General features: G+C 32.1%; 4 protein-coding genes across 4 annotated transcripts; 3 read left to right on the top strand and 1 right to left on the bottom strand.

Annotated features, from left to right (window-relative positions):
• The first annotated feature begins 406 nt into the window (after positions 1-406).
• LOC100796811 (F-box/kelch-repeat protein At1g55270) lies at positions 407-5278 on the top strand. The gene is made up of 3 exons (XM_003531186.4): positions 407-813; positions 896-1110; positions 3641-5278. Exons 2-3 carry the CDS (start codon positions 1048-1050, stop codon positions 4889-4891), a joined length of 1314 nt encoding a protein of 437 aa, XP_003531234.1. The 5' UTR covers positions 407-813; positions 896-1047; the 3' UTR covers positions 4892-5278.
• A 2396-nt stretch (positions 5279-7674) lies between these two features.
• On the top strand, positions 7675-9657 carry LOC100796276 (berberine bridge enzyme-like 8). The gene has a single exon (XM_003531185.5). It carries the CDS (start codon positions 7832-7834, stop codon positions 9437-9439), a length of 1608 nt encoding a protein of 535 aa, XP_003531233.1. The 5' UTR covers positions 7675-7831; the 3' UTR covers positions 9440-9657.
• Positions 9658-10749: 1092 nt separating this feature from the next.
• LOC100797883 (uncharacterized) lies at positions 10750-11491 on the bottom strand. Its single transcript, NM_001254328.3, has one exon. It carries the CDS (start codon positions 11440-11442, stop codon positions 10966-10968), a length of 477 nt encoding a protein of 158 aa, NP_001241257.1. The 5' UTR covers positions 11443-11491; the 3' UTR covers positions 10750-10965.
• Positions 11492-16955: 5464 nt separating this feature from the next.
• Positions 16956-19051, top strand: LOC100797337 (uncharacterized). Its single transcript, XM_003531187.3, has 2 exons — positions 16956-17597; positions 18728-19051. Exons 1-2 carry the CDS (start codon positions 17115-17117, stop codon positions 18770-18772), a joined length of 528 nt encoding a protein of 175 aa, XP_003531235.1. The 5' UTR covers positions 16956-17114; the 3' UTR covers positions 18773-19051.
• The last annotated feature ends 2119 nt before the right edge of the window (positions 19052-21170 follow it).

Here is a 21170-nt window from a genome sequence, read left to right as displayed (position 1 = left end):
GACTCTTATAACTAGTGACAAAGAGAATACTTTTATTGTTTTGTTTATAATGATGTATTTATTAGATCTATAATTTTTCATATTTTTATTTAATATTTCAAAAACACAGTATATATGTTAAAAGCTTAATTTTAATTGATATTTTCTCCGTCCTTAACTATAACTATAAGATTACTTTTTAAATTTTTTTATCTCTTTTATAAGATATTTTTCTAATTTTTAGATTATTAATTATTTTTTTAATATATACTTACTTAATTATTTTTTCTTTAAATATTAATGAAAAATAAGTAGATACATAGAGAGAAAAAAAAATAATGCAACCATCGGAACTCGCAAACAATGCAAACACCAAACTGGCCGTGGGTTAAAGAAAAGGAAAATGTGTTAAAGAAAAAGACAAAAAAGCTGTTCGAAGGAGCCATGTGATGACCAATCTTCACAATCCCACAAAAGGATGATATTTTCTGCGATCAACAAATCGGAAAAAAGAAAACCCTTGACCTCTCTCTCTCTCTCCTTTGCCTTCAAAGTTGGGTTGGTTTGACCCATGAACTGCAACACATTTATTAAAGAGGACCATCGCCACAAGCGATGTGTCCTCTTAGGACAGTTATACAATTTATATTAAAATTTCGCAAATTCACACAACTCAGTTATTAAAATAAAAATAAAAACCACTTTAATTAATTTTTCCCAAATCCCCAAGAGAGAAAAAAAAAATCACACAATTTCTGTGAAGCTAAAGCTTGTGGTTTCTTTCTCATTCTCTCAACCAAAGGTGAAAGAAAGAAGAGAGTGAGAGAAGAGAAGGTGCTCCTCATCTCACCGCTCTTTAGTTCTTCTTCCTTCAAAACTCGAATGACCCATTTCCTTGTTTTTCGTTCTCTTGCAGGTCCTGAGGTAAAGATACAAGCTTTGCTCTTCTGCTCACTGGATCGGGTTCCAGGAATTCAAGGGTAGGTTCAAAAGGGGTTGTGTTGATCTGCACCAAGATGCTTAATTTGCGTTGAAAAATCCATTCATTTGCGAGACTTAGCTTCGGAGATGAACCAGTTAGTTGAAAGCTCAATGAATACTCAAAGGGTCTCTAGAGTTCAAGCTCCACTGGTAAGTCCAATTCACTCCAATTTTTTTATCAGCATAATAGTTTTTTTTCTCTCTTTTGAATCGTATAACTTTTTCTCCATTTCTTAGTTGCAGCTTTTTGTGTGTGTGTTGATAAAAGGTTCGATTTGCCAACTCGAGTTCCTACCATTTTCTGCTTGTGTTTGGTAGAGAGGCAAAAAACTAAGTTGAGATTGTAAGTTGTAACTTGAGTCAATTGGGTAGTCTGTGAACCTTAGAGTTCTTAAATGGGAAGAAGCTCTCTTTTTATTTCTAGGGCTCTTATTTCTGACCAAGTCAAAATTAGATCTTAGAAGTCTCTTGCTGCCTCAACATGCATTGTGTGTTGACTTTCCTAAATACTAATCCAACCTAAACATGATGTACTAGACTAGACTAGAGAGTTGTTCGCAACTAACATTTATGTATCGTCCATACTCCTCACCTTTGACTGAGAATGCTACCGTTCGTTCTCTTTGTTTTTTGGCACCTAAAAGGCTAAATTGTTAAGGGTTTGGGGGGTTGCTCCAATCCAAGATTGCATATCACTAATTCATCAGCAGGAATGAATCCAAAACATTTTTGTTGATGCAATTTGGTCTTGCTAATTACAAGTTGTACTTAGCTTGTGTTTTACATATGTGGAATGTTAACTTCCATACTCCACACCTTTGACAGAGAATGTTACCAACAAGGGAAATTAGGAGTCATTCCCTCATTTTTAATTAGGAGAGAGGGGGGTGGAATACTTCTCTCTAGAGTTAATTTCTCTGATGGATGTGCTGAGAAAGTGGAGAGCTGTTTTGGGCTAATGTTCCCCTGTTGTTTTTGTTTTCTTGGCTAGCTAGATTCTCATCATTCTTCTATCTACTTCCATTTCTTGCCATAATAATTTTTTCAGGAATAATTTTATTAGAATTTTCCAGCTGCTGTAAATTTAGAAGTGTAATCTTAGTACATAGCTGCAATGCTCATTAATATCCAGCCTTTGTTCTTCGTTTTCATTTAGCTATTTGATCAAGAGTGAGCTTGGTTTTTTATTTGTCACCTTCAAATAGCATAGGGATTTATTTTTTCATTTTTCCTTTTACTTTGTTCCCCATGATTTTCCATTGAAAGCTATCAGGTTTTATATGTATATGTATAAGACAAACTAAATTCATCTTGGTTTATATGCCAAACTTTTCCCTGAGCATACTATTCCTGCAAATTCTTCTGCTCATCAATATCATTAGCTCTACCTTAAGCTATTTGTCTTATAATAATGGGTTTTGAAAATGATCAGTTATCATAACTCTTGTATAGAGTTCTTCTTATCTACTTTCCCTCCTCATAAGTTTCCCAATCTTTTCTATATTTCTCCTTTATTGTAGTTCACTCATCTCTGCTCTGTATGATCTAATTAATATTTGTACTATGTATCTAAACTAAAACAATGGTCCTCATGGCTCATACCTAATATTCATTTTTTTTTGTCTGAATTTAAAAATTCAGCGGAGGGTAGTATCTCCGTCAACCTTGTTTAACGAATCATCCCACCTTCTCACATCCTTTTATGATCCTTCAAATTTACTGATTCTCACTCACTGCCTTCCCTCATTCTGAAGTGTAACTTACATGATATGTATTACAAATGCAGGATGTAGTTACTGAAAAGGCCTTTCTTATGTAGCCAAAGGGGAATTTTTCACCAATTTCATTTTTTTAACTTGGGATTATTTTAAATGTAACTTTTTATAAATTTACTTTCAATCTCTTGTTAGATATCTCTCTGATGATACCCAGATGCTCCTTGTTTTCTCTTGAAAATTCTCTTTTTTGTATTTTATTTGTATTTTATGTGGATGATAATGGTACGCCTAACACCTTTATTTAAGCCTCACAGACAGAAATCAAGTGATTTACTTGATCTTGTTTTCTGTTTTCATGTTTCTCTGAGCATCATTTGGATGTATTTTAATTCCAAAATATTGCATATCTATTCCTTCTTATTTTTTAAAATTTGAGGATATTAGACCCAAGGGTTTGAATAGAAATATTTTGGCAGAAGCTGAGGATAGCTGAAGTGTTATGGCATTTGTTCAATATTTTCATCAGGAAGTACGTAATGAACCTATCTAATATAACCTTTTGCTTGGTCTTAAGATCTTACTGCCCCACCTGCAGCATTGAAAATTCCATGGCTACATTCATATATTATAATTTTAAAACTTAATATGACGTTTCTAAGAAAATAAAAATTTCATATCAATAAAATAAATAATAATTTATTGTTTTACAAGTCAATAGATTGTGAAGTTATTGGTCTGGAACTTCCTTTTATTGTTTTCTTGCTGAAAAAAAGCGGTATAGAAGAAACTAGAAAGTAGGAACTGTTCAATTCTTTGGAACCTGGAGTTGGAAGGAGAAATATCAAAAGCTTACTGTGTGCATGTGAATATGCTCTTGGACATTATGCATATACATATTTTTGATGAAATCTTTTTGATATTTTGATGATACTTTCAACATACTAACATGGAGAATTTCACAGGTTGACTCTGTTTCTTGCTACTGTAAAGTAGATTCAGGCCTGAAAACAGTTGTTGGGGCAAGGAAATTTGTTCCAGGATCGAAGTTATGTATCCAACCTGACATAAACCCAAATGCACATAGGAGCAAAAACTCACGTAGAGAGAGGACCAGAGTTCAGCCTCCTCTCTTGCCTGGTCTTCCGGATGATCTTGCTATTGCATGTTTGATTCGTGTACCTCGGGTTGAGCATGGTAAACTGCGTTTGGTTTGCAAGAGATGGTATCACCTCCTATCTGGAAATTTCTTCTATTCACTCAGGAGAAGTCTTGGAATGGCAGAAGAATGGGTTTATGTCATCAAAAGAGACCGTGATGGAAGAATTTCATTGCATGCTTTTGATCCCATCTACCAACTGTGGCAATCCCTTCCTCCTGTTCCTGGGGAATATTCTGAAGCATTGGGATTTGGCTGTGCGGTTCTCAGTGGTTGCCACCTGTACTTATTTGGTGGAAGAGATCCACTGAAGGGATCTATGAGACGTGTTATTTTCTACAATGCCCGTACTAATAAGTGGCATAGAGCACCAGATATGCTGCGGAAACGTCATCTGTTTGGTTCTTGTGTAATAAATAACTGTCTCTATGTTGCTGGTGGGGAGTGTGAAGGAATTCAAAGAACTCTTCGATCTGCTGAAGTTTATGACCCCAACCGGAACAGGTGGAGTTTTATCTCAGAGATGACCACAGCAATGGTGCCCTTTATTGGTGTTGTTCATAACGGAACATGGTTTTTGAAAGGACTTGGATCTAATCGAAATGTCATATGTGAATCCTATTCCCAGGAAACTGATACCTGGACCCCAGTGAGTAATGGAATGGTCAATGGTTGGCGTAATCCTAGTATCTCGCTGAACGGACAACTCTATGCACTTGATTGCCAGGATGGGTGCAAGCTCAAAGTATATGACAGAGCATCAGATTCATGGAAGAAGTTCATTGATAGCAAACTCCATTTAGGTAGATCCCGTGCTCTTGACGCTGCTGCTCTTGTTCCCCTTAATGGAAAGCTTTGCATTATACGCAACAATATGAGCATCAGTCTAGTTGATGTTTCGAGTCCAAACAGACGCGTGGAGAGCAATCCTCAACTTTGGGAAAATATTGCTGGGAAAGGTCATGTCAGGTCTTTAGTTAGAAATTTATGGTCAACTATAGCGGGACGTGGTAGTTTGAAGAGTCATATTGTTCACTGTCAGGTTCTTCAAGCCTGAGATCCAAACTCCTCTGATGATAATCTTGGTTATACAGTTAGGGAAATTGTTGGTATTTTGGGAAAATCAAATTGAAACAGGTTTATCCACTTTCCTGTGTGGGAAAGAGATTGTGCTTCATTGTAAAGAAGAGGTTAATTGTATGATTTTGGCTATAGAATGAGGTCATTCCTTTACAATTATGAATAGGGGGCAGATATTGTAAATGTTGTTTCACTCTAAGGCTGTGCCTTTTCCTTTCTTTACAGTATATTAGGTTTGTAAGACATGCATTTCCGGTGTATATGATTTATTAGAAAACATCAAAAAAACTTTTGTATCTTTGGTCAAGTTGATTTATTTAGTAAGCAGGGGGAAGAGCCTATCAGATCCCATGTTATGGCAAAAGTCATTCCAATGTATGGTTTGAAAAGCAGTTGCTTGTTTTTGAAGTGTAAGCTATGCTTGGATAAGATTTTTCCAAAAGCCGTAGTGTCAAATACAGTTTTCTAATACCAGCGTGAATCAAGTCTAGGAGTCCTACGAAATTGAAACTATAGTTCGAGATTCTTGTTGGGAGAGACGTATGCAATTAGTGTTTAACTATAATTTGAGCAAACTTACTTCTTTACTTGTGAGACAAATTTATAAAAAGTAAATTAAGAAAAATAAAAGGCATATGCACAACTAGTCTTTTCCCTGAATGTTTGGTGGCATTGAGAGGAACACAAATATTTAGAGAAACTGTGAACTTTTTGAACTACTGAAGAATTTTCATAAATCCAAAATTATATCCTTCACTATTGAATCTCCATTTTAAGAAATAATCGCACTTCATTTTTTTTGCTTGTGTGAAGTAACAATCATACTATTATTTAGCCACTGCAGCAATTCCATTCAGCTCAAGTCATTCATGCGCCTCCGTGTATCATATCCTGAAAACGTTTGAACGAATTTTCTCTCTCAATCTTCAACTGTTTGCGGAAGTTGTTGATGAACGCATCAGCCATTTTGTTGATGTCTTCTTTCTCATTCCCCAAAACTATTTGTCTGCTCATCAATAACTTCTTCCTATCTTTACTTTCATTCTTGTTGATTCCACTGCCACTGCCACTGAAGTGCTTTCCATGATCCATTATAGAAGATAAGGTAAAACTCTAAGCTGAAAGAGAGAGAGAGAGCGATTTTGCTGTAGAATGGCTTCTTTGTTCCTGAAAGATCACTATTTATACTTATAATCCTAGCATGTGTATAGCATGGCCATAAGCCAGAGAAAAAACATAGAAAGTGGAGAGCCTTGAAGAGAATGTCTTTATGATTGTCTTCACGTGAAAAGAGAACTTTGGCTTTGTGAGTGACACCTATTTAATATTAGTCCACTTGGAGAGGCATCATACATTTTGAGCTATTGTTAATTCAGGTAAACCTGATTTCAAATAAGAAATACTTCAATGGGAACATTGTTAATCATGCTAATTGGTAGTTTTCTTAAAACTAAACGTGTAATTTGTTGTTTAGTTAGACTTTTGACGTGTTTAAACAGGTGGCCAGAATTGACCCTTGGTCAAGATATGTATTAGATAATAATACATAATTGCCTACTTCTAAAACTTTAAGGTTCCATTGTTTGAACATAGCTTTACAGCATATGTTATGTATCATACGATTATCTTTTTTTTTTTTTTACTTATTTTATTCATGCATATAAAAATTATACCTTGAAATCAAAGAATACAACTTTTTTGTATCCAATTTGATGTTCAAGAAATGTTTTCTAGGGGCTAAATGACATGGACCAAGGACAAACCTTCCTTCAATTTCCATGCAAGTTAGAAACTTCGAAGTTCCAACAGTGAAGCAACATAGAAAAGAGGTTCATTTATGGAAGGGAGCCCTTTCTGCTTCCTTTTTATTCCTTTCTCTATATCCTTCTTATTTATACTTTATATGTATGTTTTCAAAATTAGTATATCATATAGTATTAAGAATATAGCCAGGCATGCCATTAGAGTCTTTCGAATAACAAAATTTACTTTCTTTATAATTACAATAATAAGGACACCATATCAAGCACATATTTAAAAGACACTACTGGAGATTGGAGAGCCATTTTATAGATATGTAAGTTTATTTTCCGAATAATAATATAAGTAGATAGTAGATTACAAGATGGTAGTTAGAAAAGGTTTTACGTAAAAGTTGAAGAGGGAAGTTGCACTGAAAATATGTAGAAGTGGAACAAAGACGAAGTGAAGATTATGGTGTAAGACTGTAAGTAACGTGTTCGGAGCTTTTTGACCAATCATGGATGATCATGTAAGCCATTCTTCTTAGAAAAATAGAATGACTTAATTATAATTCAAATCCTTATAACTTACTCATCTATAATACATGGAATACAGCCAAAAAAATTAAAAATATTTGAAAAAAAGAATAGAAAGAAGTTTATTAACTATACATTAGTTTTAGTTTTAGCATGCTATTTAATCACATATCACCGTTTAAATAATTTTTATAAAAATTTGACAAATTTATTATACATATAACTCTTTTTTTCCTATAAGAAACTAAAGTCTCCGTCCATCACTCGGTAATTTAATTAGTTGATTAATAATATTGCATAATCTCTCTTGCACGTGCTTTTTTTTCTATCCTTTTTTTCCCTTAAGAATAATTTAGAATGTTTATCTGCGGAGAAAGAGAGCAAAAGAGAAAAAAAAAAAAAACAGTAAAATAAAACGAGATTGATATTTTTATATTTTATGTTAATTCAAAATTTTTAACCTCTTTTTTTTTTAATTTCTTTTCACCGTAGGAAAAGGACCCTAGCTTGAGATATTGCTTACTTTTTATCTCTAGTGTTTCCTCCATGTTATCCTTCACGCGTAACCCGGAAGAAGATCTATCTATGGACAACTGAATCAAGCAACCTCTGAAATTTGAATCCGTCCATGCCTATAGATGTCTGCGATTGCGATCTTACCCTTTCTACTCCACGTTCTAATGGCTGCTTCAGAATCAGAACCTTTTCAAGACAGTATTCTCCAGTGCCTCTCTCTCTATTCTGACCCCTCTCTTCCAAATCCAATCTCTGCTGTCACCTATTTCCCCAACAGCCCCTCATACCCTCCCATCTTAGACTCCTACATCAGAAACCTCAGATTCAGTTCCTCCACAACTCCAAAACCATCCTTCATAGTGGCACCAACCCACGTGTCCCACATCCAGGCCTCCATCATCTGCTGCAAAAGCTTCAACCTTGAGATCAGAATCAGAAGTGGGGGCCACGACTACGATGGCCTCTCCTACGTTTCAGAAGCCCCATTTGTTATTCTTGACATGTTTATGCTCAGATCAGTCAAAGTCAACTTGGATGATGATGATGACACTGCGTGGGTTGACTCGGGGTCAACGATTGGTGAACTCTATCATGCGATCGCTGAGAGGAGCAAGATCCATGCTTTCCCAGCTGGGGTGTGTCACAGTGTTGGTGTTGGAGGACATTTCAGTGGAGGAGGCTATGGGAACATGATGAGAATGTTTGGTCTCTCTGTGGATCATGTTTTGGATGCAATAATTGTGGATGCTCAAGGTAGAGTCTTGGATAGGAAGTTAATGGGGGAAGATCTTTTCTGGGCTATTAGAGGAGGTGGGGGAGCTAGCTTTGGAGTCGTTGTGTCGTGGAAAATTAGGTTAGTTCCTGTTCCTGAGGTTGTAACTGTTTTCAGAGTTGAAAGAACATTGGAACAAGGTGCCACTGATGTTGTTCATAAGTGGCAGTATGTTGCTGATAAGTTACATGATGGCTTGTTTATTAGAGTGGTTCTTAGTTCTGTCAAAAGAAAGGGTGTGAAGACAATAAGAGCCAAGTTCAATGCCTTGTTCCTTGGAAATTCACAAGAGTTGCTTGGTGTGATGAATAAGAGCTTCCCTGAACTTGGTTTGGTTGCTGAACAGTGCATTGAAATGAGTTGGATCGATTCGGTGTTGTTTTGGGACAACTATCCAGTGGGGACTTCGGTTGATGTTTTGCTTCAAAGGCATAATACACAGGAGAAATACTTGAAGAAGAAATCAGATTATGTGCAGCAACCAATTTCCAAAACTGGCCTTGAAGGTATATGGAACAAGATGATGGAGCTAGAAAAACCTGCTCTTGCATTGAATCCCTATGGTGGGAAAATGGGTGAGATTTCTGAGGTGGAAACACCGTTTCCACATAGAGCTGGTAACATTTATAAAATTCAATACTCTGTGACTTGGAAAGAGGAGGGTGAAGATGTTGCTAACAGATATCTAGATCGGATTCGGAGGCTCTATGATTATATGACACCTTATGTGTCAAGTTCACCTAGAAGTTCATATATCAACTATAGAGACGTTGATATAGGTGTCAATGGACCTGGAAATGCTAGTTATGCAGAGGCTAGAGTCTGGGGTGAGAAGTATTTCAAAAGAAACTATGATAGACTGGTAGAGGTAAAGACCAAGGTTGATCCAAGCAATTTTTTCAGATATGAACAAAGTATTCCATCACTTGCATCTGGTCTAAGCATAATGTCAGAATAGAAGATGCCTTCAAGATGTATAAAATAAAAGGTTTGATTCAGGACAAAAAGTTATCTAGAAGCAAGCATGTCTTGGAAAACCAGTTCAGACTTACGTACAAGTGTGCCATAAAATTTGATTGGTTAGAGAATTATTTGTTGTGCAATTGTATTTTCCCTTATTAAGGGACTTTTTTTAACTTCAATTCTATACTAAGATTGCTGCTATATTAAGAAAAATGATTGTTTAATTTAATTTATTGAATGCTTTTAGATAAATTTTAACAAAGAAATAATCACACTTTTTTTTTATGTGTGCGTGTGAAGTAACAAACGCAGTACTATTTAGCCAATGCAGCAATTCCATTCAGCTCTAATCATTCATGCGCCTGTTTATCATATCCTGAAAACGTGTGAACGAATTCTCTCCCTCAATCCTAAGTTGTTTGTGGAAGTTATTGATTGATGAATGCATCAGAAATTTTGTTGAAGTATTTTTTTCTTATTCTCCAAAAGATCAAAACTATTTGTTTGTTCATCAATAACTTATTCCTATCTGAACTTTCATTGCTGCAATGCTGCTCCTCTTGTTGGTGCCCACTGCCAGTGAAGTCATTCATTTCCACGATCCATTAGAGAAGGAAGAGTAAAACTCTAAGCTGAAACAGAGAATTTTCTGTAGAATTGCTTCTTGGATCCTGAAATATCACTATTTATACTTATAATCTCAGCATGTCATGTGTTTAGCATGGCCATAACCATAAGCCAGAGAAAGTGGAGAGACTTGAAGCGAATGTTTTATGTTTGTCTTGGTGTTAAAAGAAGAAAACTTAGGTTAGCAAGTGGCACCTGTTAATTTAATATTACAGCATGTTGGCAAGCGATTTTAAAGGGACATTTGCCGTGAAAAATCACGTCCTGACAGAAGCTGATAATTGTTGCTTTCACGCTGTTTTGTTATTGGATGTGGATAATTGTTGCTTTCACGTTTGCGTGTGATTTTGTCGATCAATGTAATCATCAATCATAGTCATATTGGTATTGGCGCAAAGAAACTTCAACTATAATTACTTACGAAACCGGAAAAGTTGCTCAGCTATCTAATTGCTAAAAATAAGTTTTTAAATTGCCTATGAGTACCAAAAATATAAAAAATCACTTTCATAATTTCTACGATTAAAAAGGGGTTAATCTTTACCTGTCTACTAAAAAAAGAATTAAGAAAAGAAAATATAGTTATAATTGGTTTTCTTGCGATTAATGCAGGAACATTCCATTAAATAAAATCACTTCATACTTAATTTTTAAAGAAAAAAAAAAAGAGCCCTCTAATTAAAAAAAAGTAAATTTATTAAAGTCCAAAAAATGTAAACAAACATTAACGGGATTAATTCCCTGAATGCGAAACAGGGGACGCGCTTCTGAAAATCCCTATAATTTTAATTAACATTAACATGGTAGTAGGCTAGTAGGTAGTATTTGAGTATGAAACAATTAATTTGAAGTTGAACAAGATGAGTAGGAGAGAATAGACAGAGATGAATACGGTCAGAGAGGAAGAATGAGGTTTGTAGCGAGCAGCGATCCTCTGCGGGAGCACCCAGGCACATCCTGGAAGTCGCTGGCGGGTAGCGTCTGGGACAAAGCTCCAACGAAGAACTCTAACATGCCGGAATCCTGGTGGACCTTAATTCCGGTAACAGGGAGCCAGAGGAAGAGTTTCTGGGCCTGAATCCCCGACACGTGCGAGACGGAACCGTAGGTGAGAGTGCCACTGATTTGGCTGTGGTAGTAGACTAATTGGTCGTCCCAGTGGACGTAGCAGGGGGCATCGAGCTGGACGGTGAAGAAGCCATCGTCGGGGGAGAGGGTGTAGGAGACCGCGTTGTTGGGAAGAAGACCCTTTGGGAAACCGTACTGAGGGAGAACATCGTGGATATCATCTGGTGCTGTTGTGCTTAAGACGAGATCTCCATGGAAGAGGATTATGAGTGCTGAGAACAATATTAGGGTTTGTGGGAACATGTCTTCCCTCGGACTCAGACGCTTCCTAGCTGTCAAGGATTGGATCAGGATCATATACTATAAGTTGCTGTTGGAACATATATTTCATAGTCATACACCTAATTAATAAATAAATAATATAAAAAAAATCTATAGAAAAAACACATTAAGCTAGTAAAATAAAAACTAAAATATATTTTTCTTATCATTATAATTATAAATATAAATATAAATATAAAAATGTTTAAAATTTATCTTTGTAAAATGATATAATAATTCAAATAAATCTGAACTTATAATTTTTAATTTGAATTCTAAAAAATAATTTTTAGAGGTTAATAATTCTCACAAATTTTTAGTCCCATTAAATCATAGCCCAAACAAACTGAGAAATAAACGCAGCCACCTCCCTTGTCCCAGACATCCTCCTTTGTCACCGTGAGGTCATCAACCCACACCCAAGCAAGAAGCAACACTCCCTCACCATCACAAGTAGGGTCTGGCAAGTTATAAGGTAAATTAGGGTCCAAAAAAAAAATTAAGTCTTTAAATTTTTTTTATTATTAACTATTAACAAATTTTAACTGATCAAAATAAAATAGTTTAGAATCTCTCTTTTTCCTAAAAATTAGTCAATTAATATTTTTTTAAAAAAAATTAACCAATATCACAATTAATATCATTTAAAGTATTTTATTCATCCCAAAAAAATAAATCCCTATTAAGTTTCCTTTAATCCATCTCAATTTCCTAACTAACTAACTAACTAACTAACTAACTAACTAACGTATCTCACTCTCTAAACTTCATTCTTCACGTTTTTTCATCTCTTATAAAAAAAATCTATTCTTCTCCTTCCCTTGAATAAAACCTATTGTCTATTGATCAAACTTTTTCTTCGCCAAAATTTTGTGAAAAATGTAAAATTCATAGAAAACCTCATTTTGATAAAAATATTAGTAATGAGATCACACATTCACGTGAAGAATCTTTTCGTATTGAGTATTTTTTATACATATTAAATCAATCAATTAATTCTATTGAGACACGATTTGAACAATTTTTATAATATGAGACTATTTTTTGTTTTTTATTTGATTCCAAAAAAATTAAAGCTTTAGATGAGGATGAATTGAAAAAATATTGTATTAATCTTAAAAAGTTTTTAAGGTTTAATGAATACTCTGATATTGATGATCTTGATTTATTTTCAAAATTGAAAGTACTAAGAGAAGTTTTAAGAAAAGAAATTAGCACATCAATAGAAGTATTGAGTTATATTAAAACTTTAGATTTTTTTCCAAATGTTTACATTGCATATATAATTTTATTGACAATCCCTGTAACAATTGCTACTGCTGAGAGAAGTTTTTCAAAATTAAAATTGTTTAAATCATATCTAAAATCAACAATGTTACAAGATAGATTGAATGAATTAGCTATTTTATCTATTGAAAGTGAAGTGTTAGAATTGCTTGATTATAAAACTTTGATAAATGATCTTGCAGCTAAAAAAGCTAGAAGATTAATATAAAAATTGATATTTTATATAATATACTAAGTCTCTTTAAAATTCTTGTAAAAAAAAAGACTCATTAAACATTTTCGCCTTAGGCCCCAAAATGTCTGTACACGGCCTGATCACAAGCCATCACCACCATAGCCCTGCTCGTCATGCCACCAATCAGGCAACCACCATATCCAATCTCCTATGCGTTTTGTCATGTTGTCACCTGTATCACCTCCTTCAACGTGCGTATATGTAGGTTTGGATGTAAGTTTAAATTATCTGAACCTATGTCTTTGAAAAAAAAATTAATTTTATGAGAACAAAAAATAGATAAAAAAATAATCTAAAAATAAATTTTAAATTTTTATATTTATGAGTAAAAAAAAATATTATAACATACATAAGCCAACAATGGGCTAATAAGCATCACAACTTTAAGTTTTGCAAGTTGTAAGTTTAACAACAAGCCTTGTATCTGTATATCCAACTTTAGTAATATTATCTCTTAAAATAAAAACTATAGTAATGGTAGTATGTTCCATAAAAAATAATAATTGTAGTATGTGAAATAGGGGTATTCGCGGGTCGGATTGAGTTTGGTCAAATTCAGGATTCAATCTAATCAAATTTGATAGATTTGTTTCGGGTCAATTTTTATAATTTTTTTTAACTCAACCTAATTCAACCTATTCATAAACAATTTGATTTGGTTAAGTTCATGCCAATGGGTTACCCATTTTAATTTGATATTTTTTTTCTTAAAACTACAATTTTATATTATGATTCAACCAAATATCTAATACAATTAACAAAATATAATCAAATAAATGAAAAATAATAAAATTAATTTATTTAATATCATCAATATAATATTATAAAATAGATTAATACGAATTAAAACAAAATATTCTTTCACTAGATTTATTATAATAGTCTAAATCACAATCGTTTCTTACAAACTAATTTCTTGTAATAAGACAATAAATGTGAAACAAATAATTAAAAGTAATACAAGGAGTTCCAACACTAGCTGTCCTAACACTTTTATTAGTTCCAACATCTAAAAAAACCAAACAATTTTCCATTTTTTTATCGGTATTGATCGGATTTATAAATGTAAATCGATGACCCAAATCATATGTGAACAATTTGGATTAGTTAGTTCAATTTGATTTTGATAAAACATACAAATGACTCAACCAAACTATTGAAATCAATTTGGGTTACGCTTACTCATGAGCACCCCTGATGTAAATTTTTTTATAATATAATAATAAAATATTTAAATTGAATAAAATCAAATGATATATTACTTTTATACTCGATCTGGATATTAGATTAAATCATGAACATCCAATAATATAGTAACAAGATATCATGATTAGTAAATATTTTTATTTTTAAAAAAATATTTATTTATTTTACCTTAAATAAATAAATAAATTAAAACTCGCACTTAACAAACTTTATTTAAAAAAAATGCTTATTGTTTGCGTAAATATAACTTTATTGTATGCAAAACTCAAAAAGAAAAAAGTCACATTTGAAACTTGAAAGCTGTTGTCCTGAGTTTTGCATTGTTGGTACGGCCACGCGTCCCACGAGTTGTTTTTTTTTATAAGAGGCGACCCACGAGTTTGGATGTTATAAAAAATTCTTGAAGAGAAACTTTATTATATAAAGATGAAATATGATTTGTTATACTAAAAATACCTAGCAAGCTCCGGAAAAAAAATTGCAAATCACCAAAACAAAAAACTCGTATATTTGGATTTCTACCAACTACCAAGGTGCTAATCGATATAATATTTTATTTTATTTAGAAATTATTATATCAGTAATTCAATTAACAAGACTTACTAAGAAAATCTAAGCTGAATAACATATGTAAATTATTATAATTTTTTTAATATTTATCTTTAATTTTATAATAATTCATATATATTAATTAATCAATTAAGATAAATTTTCTTGATTGACACATGTAATTATGTAAAAATATATTAGATTAAATTTAAGAAAAATAAATGATATGCTAATGATAAAATATAATTTTATATCACTATATAATTATTTTATTATAGTTATTATTATTATTATTCCATCATAAATCATAATATATGATCAATTTACTGAACTTTATAAAAAAAACTACTTTAAAAAAGTACATTAATGTTGATTTTTTATTGATCGACATTGTAATTTGTTTTACACTAACACTATATAGGCAGTAATCTTAAAATAAGAAGTCATGGTGTAAACTCCTAACCTAGAACACGATGATTACTCAGTTGTAGTCATGAAAACAAAATAAACAGCAAAAAAATAAACAACATACCTTTAAAAGAGTCAAAGAATAATATAATCTCCCACTCTCACAATATGTGTCATCTACTAATCACCCTTCTGAAAACACTAATCTTAAGTTCAGAACACAAATAAAAACAATGAGCTATAAAAGGGTTCCAACTCAAAATACAATTAAAAGTGTAAAACGATGACATATCGGGGTCAAAGTCGCTCGATCACAATCGTGACCAGTTTGCTCATAGTCGAAACCACAGTTGTCAAGGCACAATCTGTTGGAACACAGCTTATCACAGACACGAACAATTGATAACATGCATAAGCATGCAGCTGCTAACCGCAGTGACTAACATCAAGCCTTTTGGACACGTTTTTTCTTCAATCTTAGAGTTCCACTGAGTCTTAAATCTACATTTAGTGCCTTTAAGCACAAAAATCGACAGTAAAACACAAACATACCATCGCATAACCAATTCCACAAAGATTAGAAAATAATGAAAACATATTATGATCAAGTCCTCATATTTTAGATAATCTTTTTTTTTTCTTTCAATTTTCAATTTTATATACGTTTATCTTTTTTATGTTTTACATTTTAATTAATTAAATAATTTTTAATTATCAAATATTAATTTTCATCTCATCACAATATTAACACTCATTAGTTAACCATTAACAATCAACATATATACAACATTAATGTTGAACCAAAATTACAATATTCATTATTCTTAATACTAGTGTGTCATTTTTTTTTGGGATAAACGCATGATATCTTTGAAGTAAGAATCATATATTAATCTTGTAAAACAATCACATCTCACTCTTTTGAATTATTGGTATTTATTTAAGAAATTGATATCTCATAATATTTTTTTCCATACATATAACTTTAAAACTAAACTCTTAACTACATTTTTAGATAGTAATATGTTTTGTAAATAAAGGTTAATTATTAATTTTTTTAATAGAAAAAATTAAATATGTAATTTTTCTCTTATTTCTTTCTATCGTAACTATAAATCTTATATCTTCCTTTGTAACGATACCAAGTTAAGTTTGCCTATATACTAAAGGATTAATCTTGTAATCATTTGGTGTATTACCTGTCAGTCATACCTGAAAGTCATCATGGTAAAAAAAAAAGTTTTTAATTTTTATTGGTTATAGTTTCACCATTTAGTTGAAATGTTTTAGTCCTATAATATGAAAAGTATTTCTTTTAGTTTTTATCGATTATGTTTTAATTTTTTTTAGTTTTTATAGTTTAAAAATGATTTTTTTAGTTCTTATAATTTGTATTTTAATTATCTTAATTATCTTTTAATTTTTTTAAAAAATATATATAAAAATAATTAATTATAAATTATCAACTATTTTTTTATTATAAATTATCTTGTAATAAATTAGTTACGAATAATTTGTTAATATTTTTATAATTAATTATGATTAATAATATTACTTAGGATTAAAAGAGAATTAAAATATAAAATAAAAAATTAAAAAAATTATTTTTAAATTATATGGATTAAAACTAAATTAAAATATAAATTATAAAAATAAAAAAAGTATTTTTAAACTAAAGAAGAATTAAAATATAAATTATAGAGATAAAAAAATTAAAATATAAATGCTAAGAATAAAAAAATTCCTTTTAAGAGACTAAAAAGATACAAATCAGAGTTAAACTAAGAACCGAAAACATTTTTTATTTGTGATAAAACCAAAATATTCTTTGAAATAAGTCAATTGATAGAGGTTGTTGGTTGTTGGTGTTTAAAATTAAAACCGAGCCTCTTCCCCAAAGGAGACACAGAGCGAGAGAGAATCGTAACAAAAGCGGTAACCGGAATAAGTTGTCTCTACGATTTGAGCCATGGCAACAACAACACCCTCAAACCGATCATCAGAGGCGTTTGCTCTCATGGCAATCCTCAGCACTCTGCTTTGCACGGCGGTGGCGGCGAAGGAGAGCGTGTACGAGATACTCCCCAAGTACGGCCTCCCGAGCGGTCTGTTACCGGACACCGTCACCGACTACACGCTCGACGAGGACGGGCAATTCGTCGTCGTTTTGGCGAAGCCCTGCTACATACAGTTCGATTACTTAGTTTACTACGAGACCAAGATCTCCGGCAAGCTCAGCTATGGCTCCATCACCAACCTCAAGGGCATTCAGGTCCAGCGCCTCTTCATCTGGTTCAACGTCGATGAGATCAAGGTCGATTTGCCTCCCTCCAACAGCATCTACTTCCAGGTCGGCATCATCAACAAGAAACTCGACGTTCACCAGTTCAAAACCGTTCGCTCCTGCCGCAAATCCCTCTCTTGCCCACCTTGCCTTCCACGTCCAATTCAGGTTCCTTCTTCCCCTATTTTCTCCTTTAGACGCTCCATTTTTCTTTATTTTTACTGCTTTAGCCTTTTCGAACACTATATTGGGTTTAATTGGACTAGTCCAGAAACTGCTTCAAATATAATTAACTAAACATCGAAGCTAATACGGGAAGAGTCAACAAGTTTTTTTTTTTTTTAATTTTTTTTTTACTTGAATGGTTAAACCTTTGATGCTCTGTAATTAGTTTCATGAGAGGTGTGATTTATGCCATCAGATTCGGGGTTTACAAGTGGGATTACTAATATTGTTTGCAGTACAACATTGAATAATATTGTTGGGATTACTAAGGAGTCTCTAGCTTAGTTGGTTGAACCTATGGTAAGTTCTCTAATACTTGAGTTTGATTCCTATGAGTTCACAAAAAATTGTTGGGATATGGGCTAGTTGTCCCACCAGTTCCTTGGTTTTAAGCAGTTTCTGCCTAAATTTAAAGTCGGAGGTAGCCATTGATCTTGTCTTGCCGCCAAGGGGAAGTAATGTTATAGAGTTCACTCTCCCTGGGGTTCATTAATGACTTAGGGTATGTTTGGATAAACATGCTGAAACATTTCTAAAAGAAGAAAAAATGAAATGATCTTTTTCATAAGTTAAAATTAGAGAAGCTAATATGAGAGAATTAGTTTAAGCATAAGTTAATTTTAGTTTATAGTATTTTTTCTATAATGGCTTAGGGTATTTTTTTTCTATAATTGTTTCTATAGAAGTTTATACAAATAGGTAATGGTCAGTGTTTGGTGCAGAATAACACCTATGCTAATAGCTTGAGTTTTTGACATGCTGACAAACGCTCTTGATCATATCACCGAATATGAGTTTTTTGTGTGTGCAATATGGTCTGAGCATGGGAGGCTTAGGATGCTTAATGAGCTTTTCAATCATCTGCTCCCTTGTAAATGAACAAACAAATTCCCAAAACTACCAGTTTTCCACTAATTAGAGGCATACACTAGTTGAGTTTGTCCATATGATCATACAAATTAATATCATCTGCAACCTTTTTCCCTTGCATATCCTTCTTCATTTAGTCTTGACATTTTTTCTAAATGCAGTCAGAGAAATACTAACTTGTAGAAATCTTTTGCAATTTGCAGCTTCCTGCTCCGGTCGATGAAATTCCCATGCTTCTCACGGAGTAGATCCAGTTTCATACTAGCTGTTGTATGGCATAATGGAATATATGACGTTTTAACCTGTCACTGTCCCTCTATTGCCTTAGCTTATATCTGTCAAAGTGTTAAGACTCGCAAAACCCAGTCTGGTTACGTTATATTATATCCACGGGAGACCTTTATGAACATGATATTATGTACATATTTAAGTTGAGACTTCAACTTCATGTATGTTGCTGAACTTTCAGTTGCTGGTAAGGTGTAAACGTGCTTAATAATGAATGCCAAAGTAGGGTCTTGCTAAAACAACGATTTGCATGCTGCGCTTACCTGACTACCCTCTATTGTTTTCCACGTGATCTTTTCTGTGTACTAGGGTGATTACTTTCCTGATTTACAAGGCATTGAATATAATTGAAATCACTATAACCTCCTCATTTGTACCTAGTGTTTTCTTAAAAGTTTAATACTTAATCTGTAATATAATGGACTATTTGTGACTTTTTTTTTTAAATATGTTTACTGCATGTTACGCAGGACACTCGCACCAGTTTGGTTAGGATACTATATTACTATTGTGTATGCTTTTAGACTCATACTTTCCTCCAACTTAGTCCATGTTTGAATTATTAAAATTTACAAACTTAAGTTTGAGTTAAACATGAATTTGCAAACTATAAGTCTGAAAAAATATCTCAAGTCTTACTTCTCCCAAACTAAGTTTTCAAGCAAAAATATACTTTCATACATAGAGTAACCAAACATGATTCTCAACTGATTTTATTCTTAAACGTACTTTTGAAATTCTCTCAAAAAATTCAAATATACCCTTGATGCATATTTATATTAAAGTTTTTAAACTTAAGTTTACAAAAACAACTTAAATCTTACTTTTATAAAACTTAGTTTTGAAGATCATGAAAGTGAGTTTACTCTTCAAAAATAAGTTTAGCACCCAAAATTACTTTTTGAACAGATAATAAAAAATGTCCTTAGTAGCTCATCAGGGGGGAGGTGCTAACTTCCTTGACTTGGTGCCATGTCTAATGTTGGGCCTGAAAATTCTTCTTCTGGCGTGTTTGAACGAGCATTAATAAAATTAATTTTAATTAAAATTGATTTTGAAATAAGATAATTTGTGTTTGAATGTTTTTAACTTTTTATTGTAAAAATAAGTTATGAGTAAAATTTAGTATAATTTTTTTTATTTAGTACAAAAGTTACCCAAATTTATTTCAATTTAAAATTAATTATGAATTTTTCTCCGACATAAAATAAAATATGTGAATAATTATCTATAATCAATTTTAAATTTGGATTTAATTCTTTAACATAAAATCAAACATGACATTACCATTAACCTTGTTCTTGAATTTGGGCCATATGGCATTCCGAGTGATGCTACTCACATTGCCCTCTTTATTCTTTGTACCGCCTGTTTTTTTTTTATCTTTATTTTTTTTGACAAATATATCTTCAACAAAAACTAATTTTTGTAGCGTAGTTATGTTTTAATTCATTATGGAACTAGTTTCTATAATGTTTTTTTTTACACAACGAAAACAATATAACCATTAAATATCAAAATGAAATGCTGGTTTTAATTAAAAATAATACTATAAAAAACTATAATATTGTATTTAAGTTTTATTCTTTTAAATAAGCTAAATCCTCAATAAAAAGGCAGAACTAAAAATAGGCATTAGGTCTTTTGGTTTTACCAAAAAAGTTTGACATGATTTAAATCTCATAAACATACTGATTATGATTCATTTTTTTTAATATGTATGATAAATGCTTTATTAAAGTAAGCAAAGTCTACTTTAATAATCTATACTTTTGAAAAAGATGAATCTCTCACTATTGATTAAAAATATCTTTAGCGACTATTAAGAAAATGTATATAATCAGTAAAAGAAAGTCATGTAAATTATGTAATTGCAGTAAAAATGTTTATATATTTGCAGTCATATAGAGAGTATTATATATATATATTTAAAAATCAAGATTAAGTCATATTATGAGAAAATGTAATTATGTAATTACGCGAGATTCTCCTAATAGGAAAAAAAGAAAAGAAAAACTCTTGGCTATAACTACACATTGTGTGAGTATCCTCGTTGCAGGTAGTTGCAATAAGTAATGATGCACTTTCTTTTATGGTAAATAAGCTTGATTTTAGGATCGCGTACAAATTACTAAGTAATGATTTAATGATATGATTGATTCATTATTTTTTTAAAAAAAAATAGAAAATATTTTTTTTATAAAATTTTACTAATTCTTAAAAAAGATTACGCATATACTGAATATTTCTTTTTACATGTTCAACCCCATTTTTTTCTTAATATTTATTACATTTATTCAATGCCAAATTAATCTCATTATGGTACGACTAAATAAATAAATGAACACTTATATACTG

The sequence above is a fragment of the Glycine max genome, chromosome 8 (genome assembly GCF_000004515.6).
Source record: "Glycine max cultivar Williams 82 chromosome 8, Glycine_max_v4.0, whole genome shotgun sequence".
In the NCBI taxonomy this organism is placed as follows: domain Eukaryota; kingdom Viridiplantae; phylum Streptophyta; class Magnoliopsida; order Fabales; family Fabaceae; genus Glycine; species Glycine max.
The sequence above is the reverse complement of the archived record's forward strand: the minus strand, read 5'-3'. Positions and strand labels throughout refer to the sequence as shown.

Bases quoted from the DNA above. Each gene is read 5' to 3' on its own strand.
- LOC100796811 (XM_003531186.4), top strand. From the start codon at position 1,048: ATGAACCAGTTAGTTGAAAGCTCAATGAATACTCAAAGGGTCTCTAGA. The intron at 1,111-3,640 runs GTAAGTCCAATT...AGAATTTCACAG, and splicing joins CTAGAGTTCAAGCTCCACTG to GTTGACTCTGTTTCTTGCTA.
- LOC100796276 (XM_003531185.5), top strand. From the start codon at position 7,832: ATGTCTGCGATTGCGATCTTACCCTTTCTACTCCACGTTCTAATGGCT.
- LOC100797883 (NM_001254328.3), bottom strand. From the start codon at position 11,442: ATGTTCCCACAAACCCTAATATTGTTCTCAGCACTCATAATCCTCTTC.
- LOC100797337 (XM_003531187.3), top strand. From the start codon at position 17,115: ATGGCAACAACAACACCCTCAAACCGATCATCAGAGGCGTTTGCTCTC. The intron at 17,598-18,727 runs GTTCCTTCTTCC...TGCAATTTGCAG, and splicing joins GCCTTCCACGTCCAATTCAG to CTTCCTGCTCCGGTCGATGA.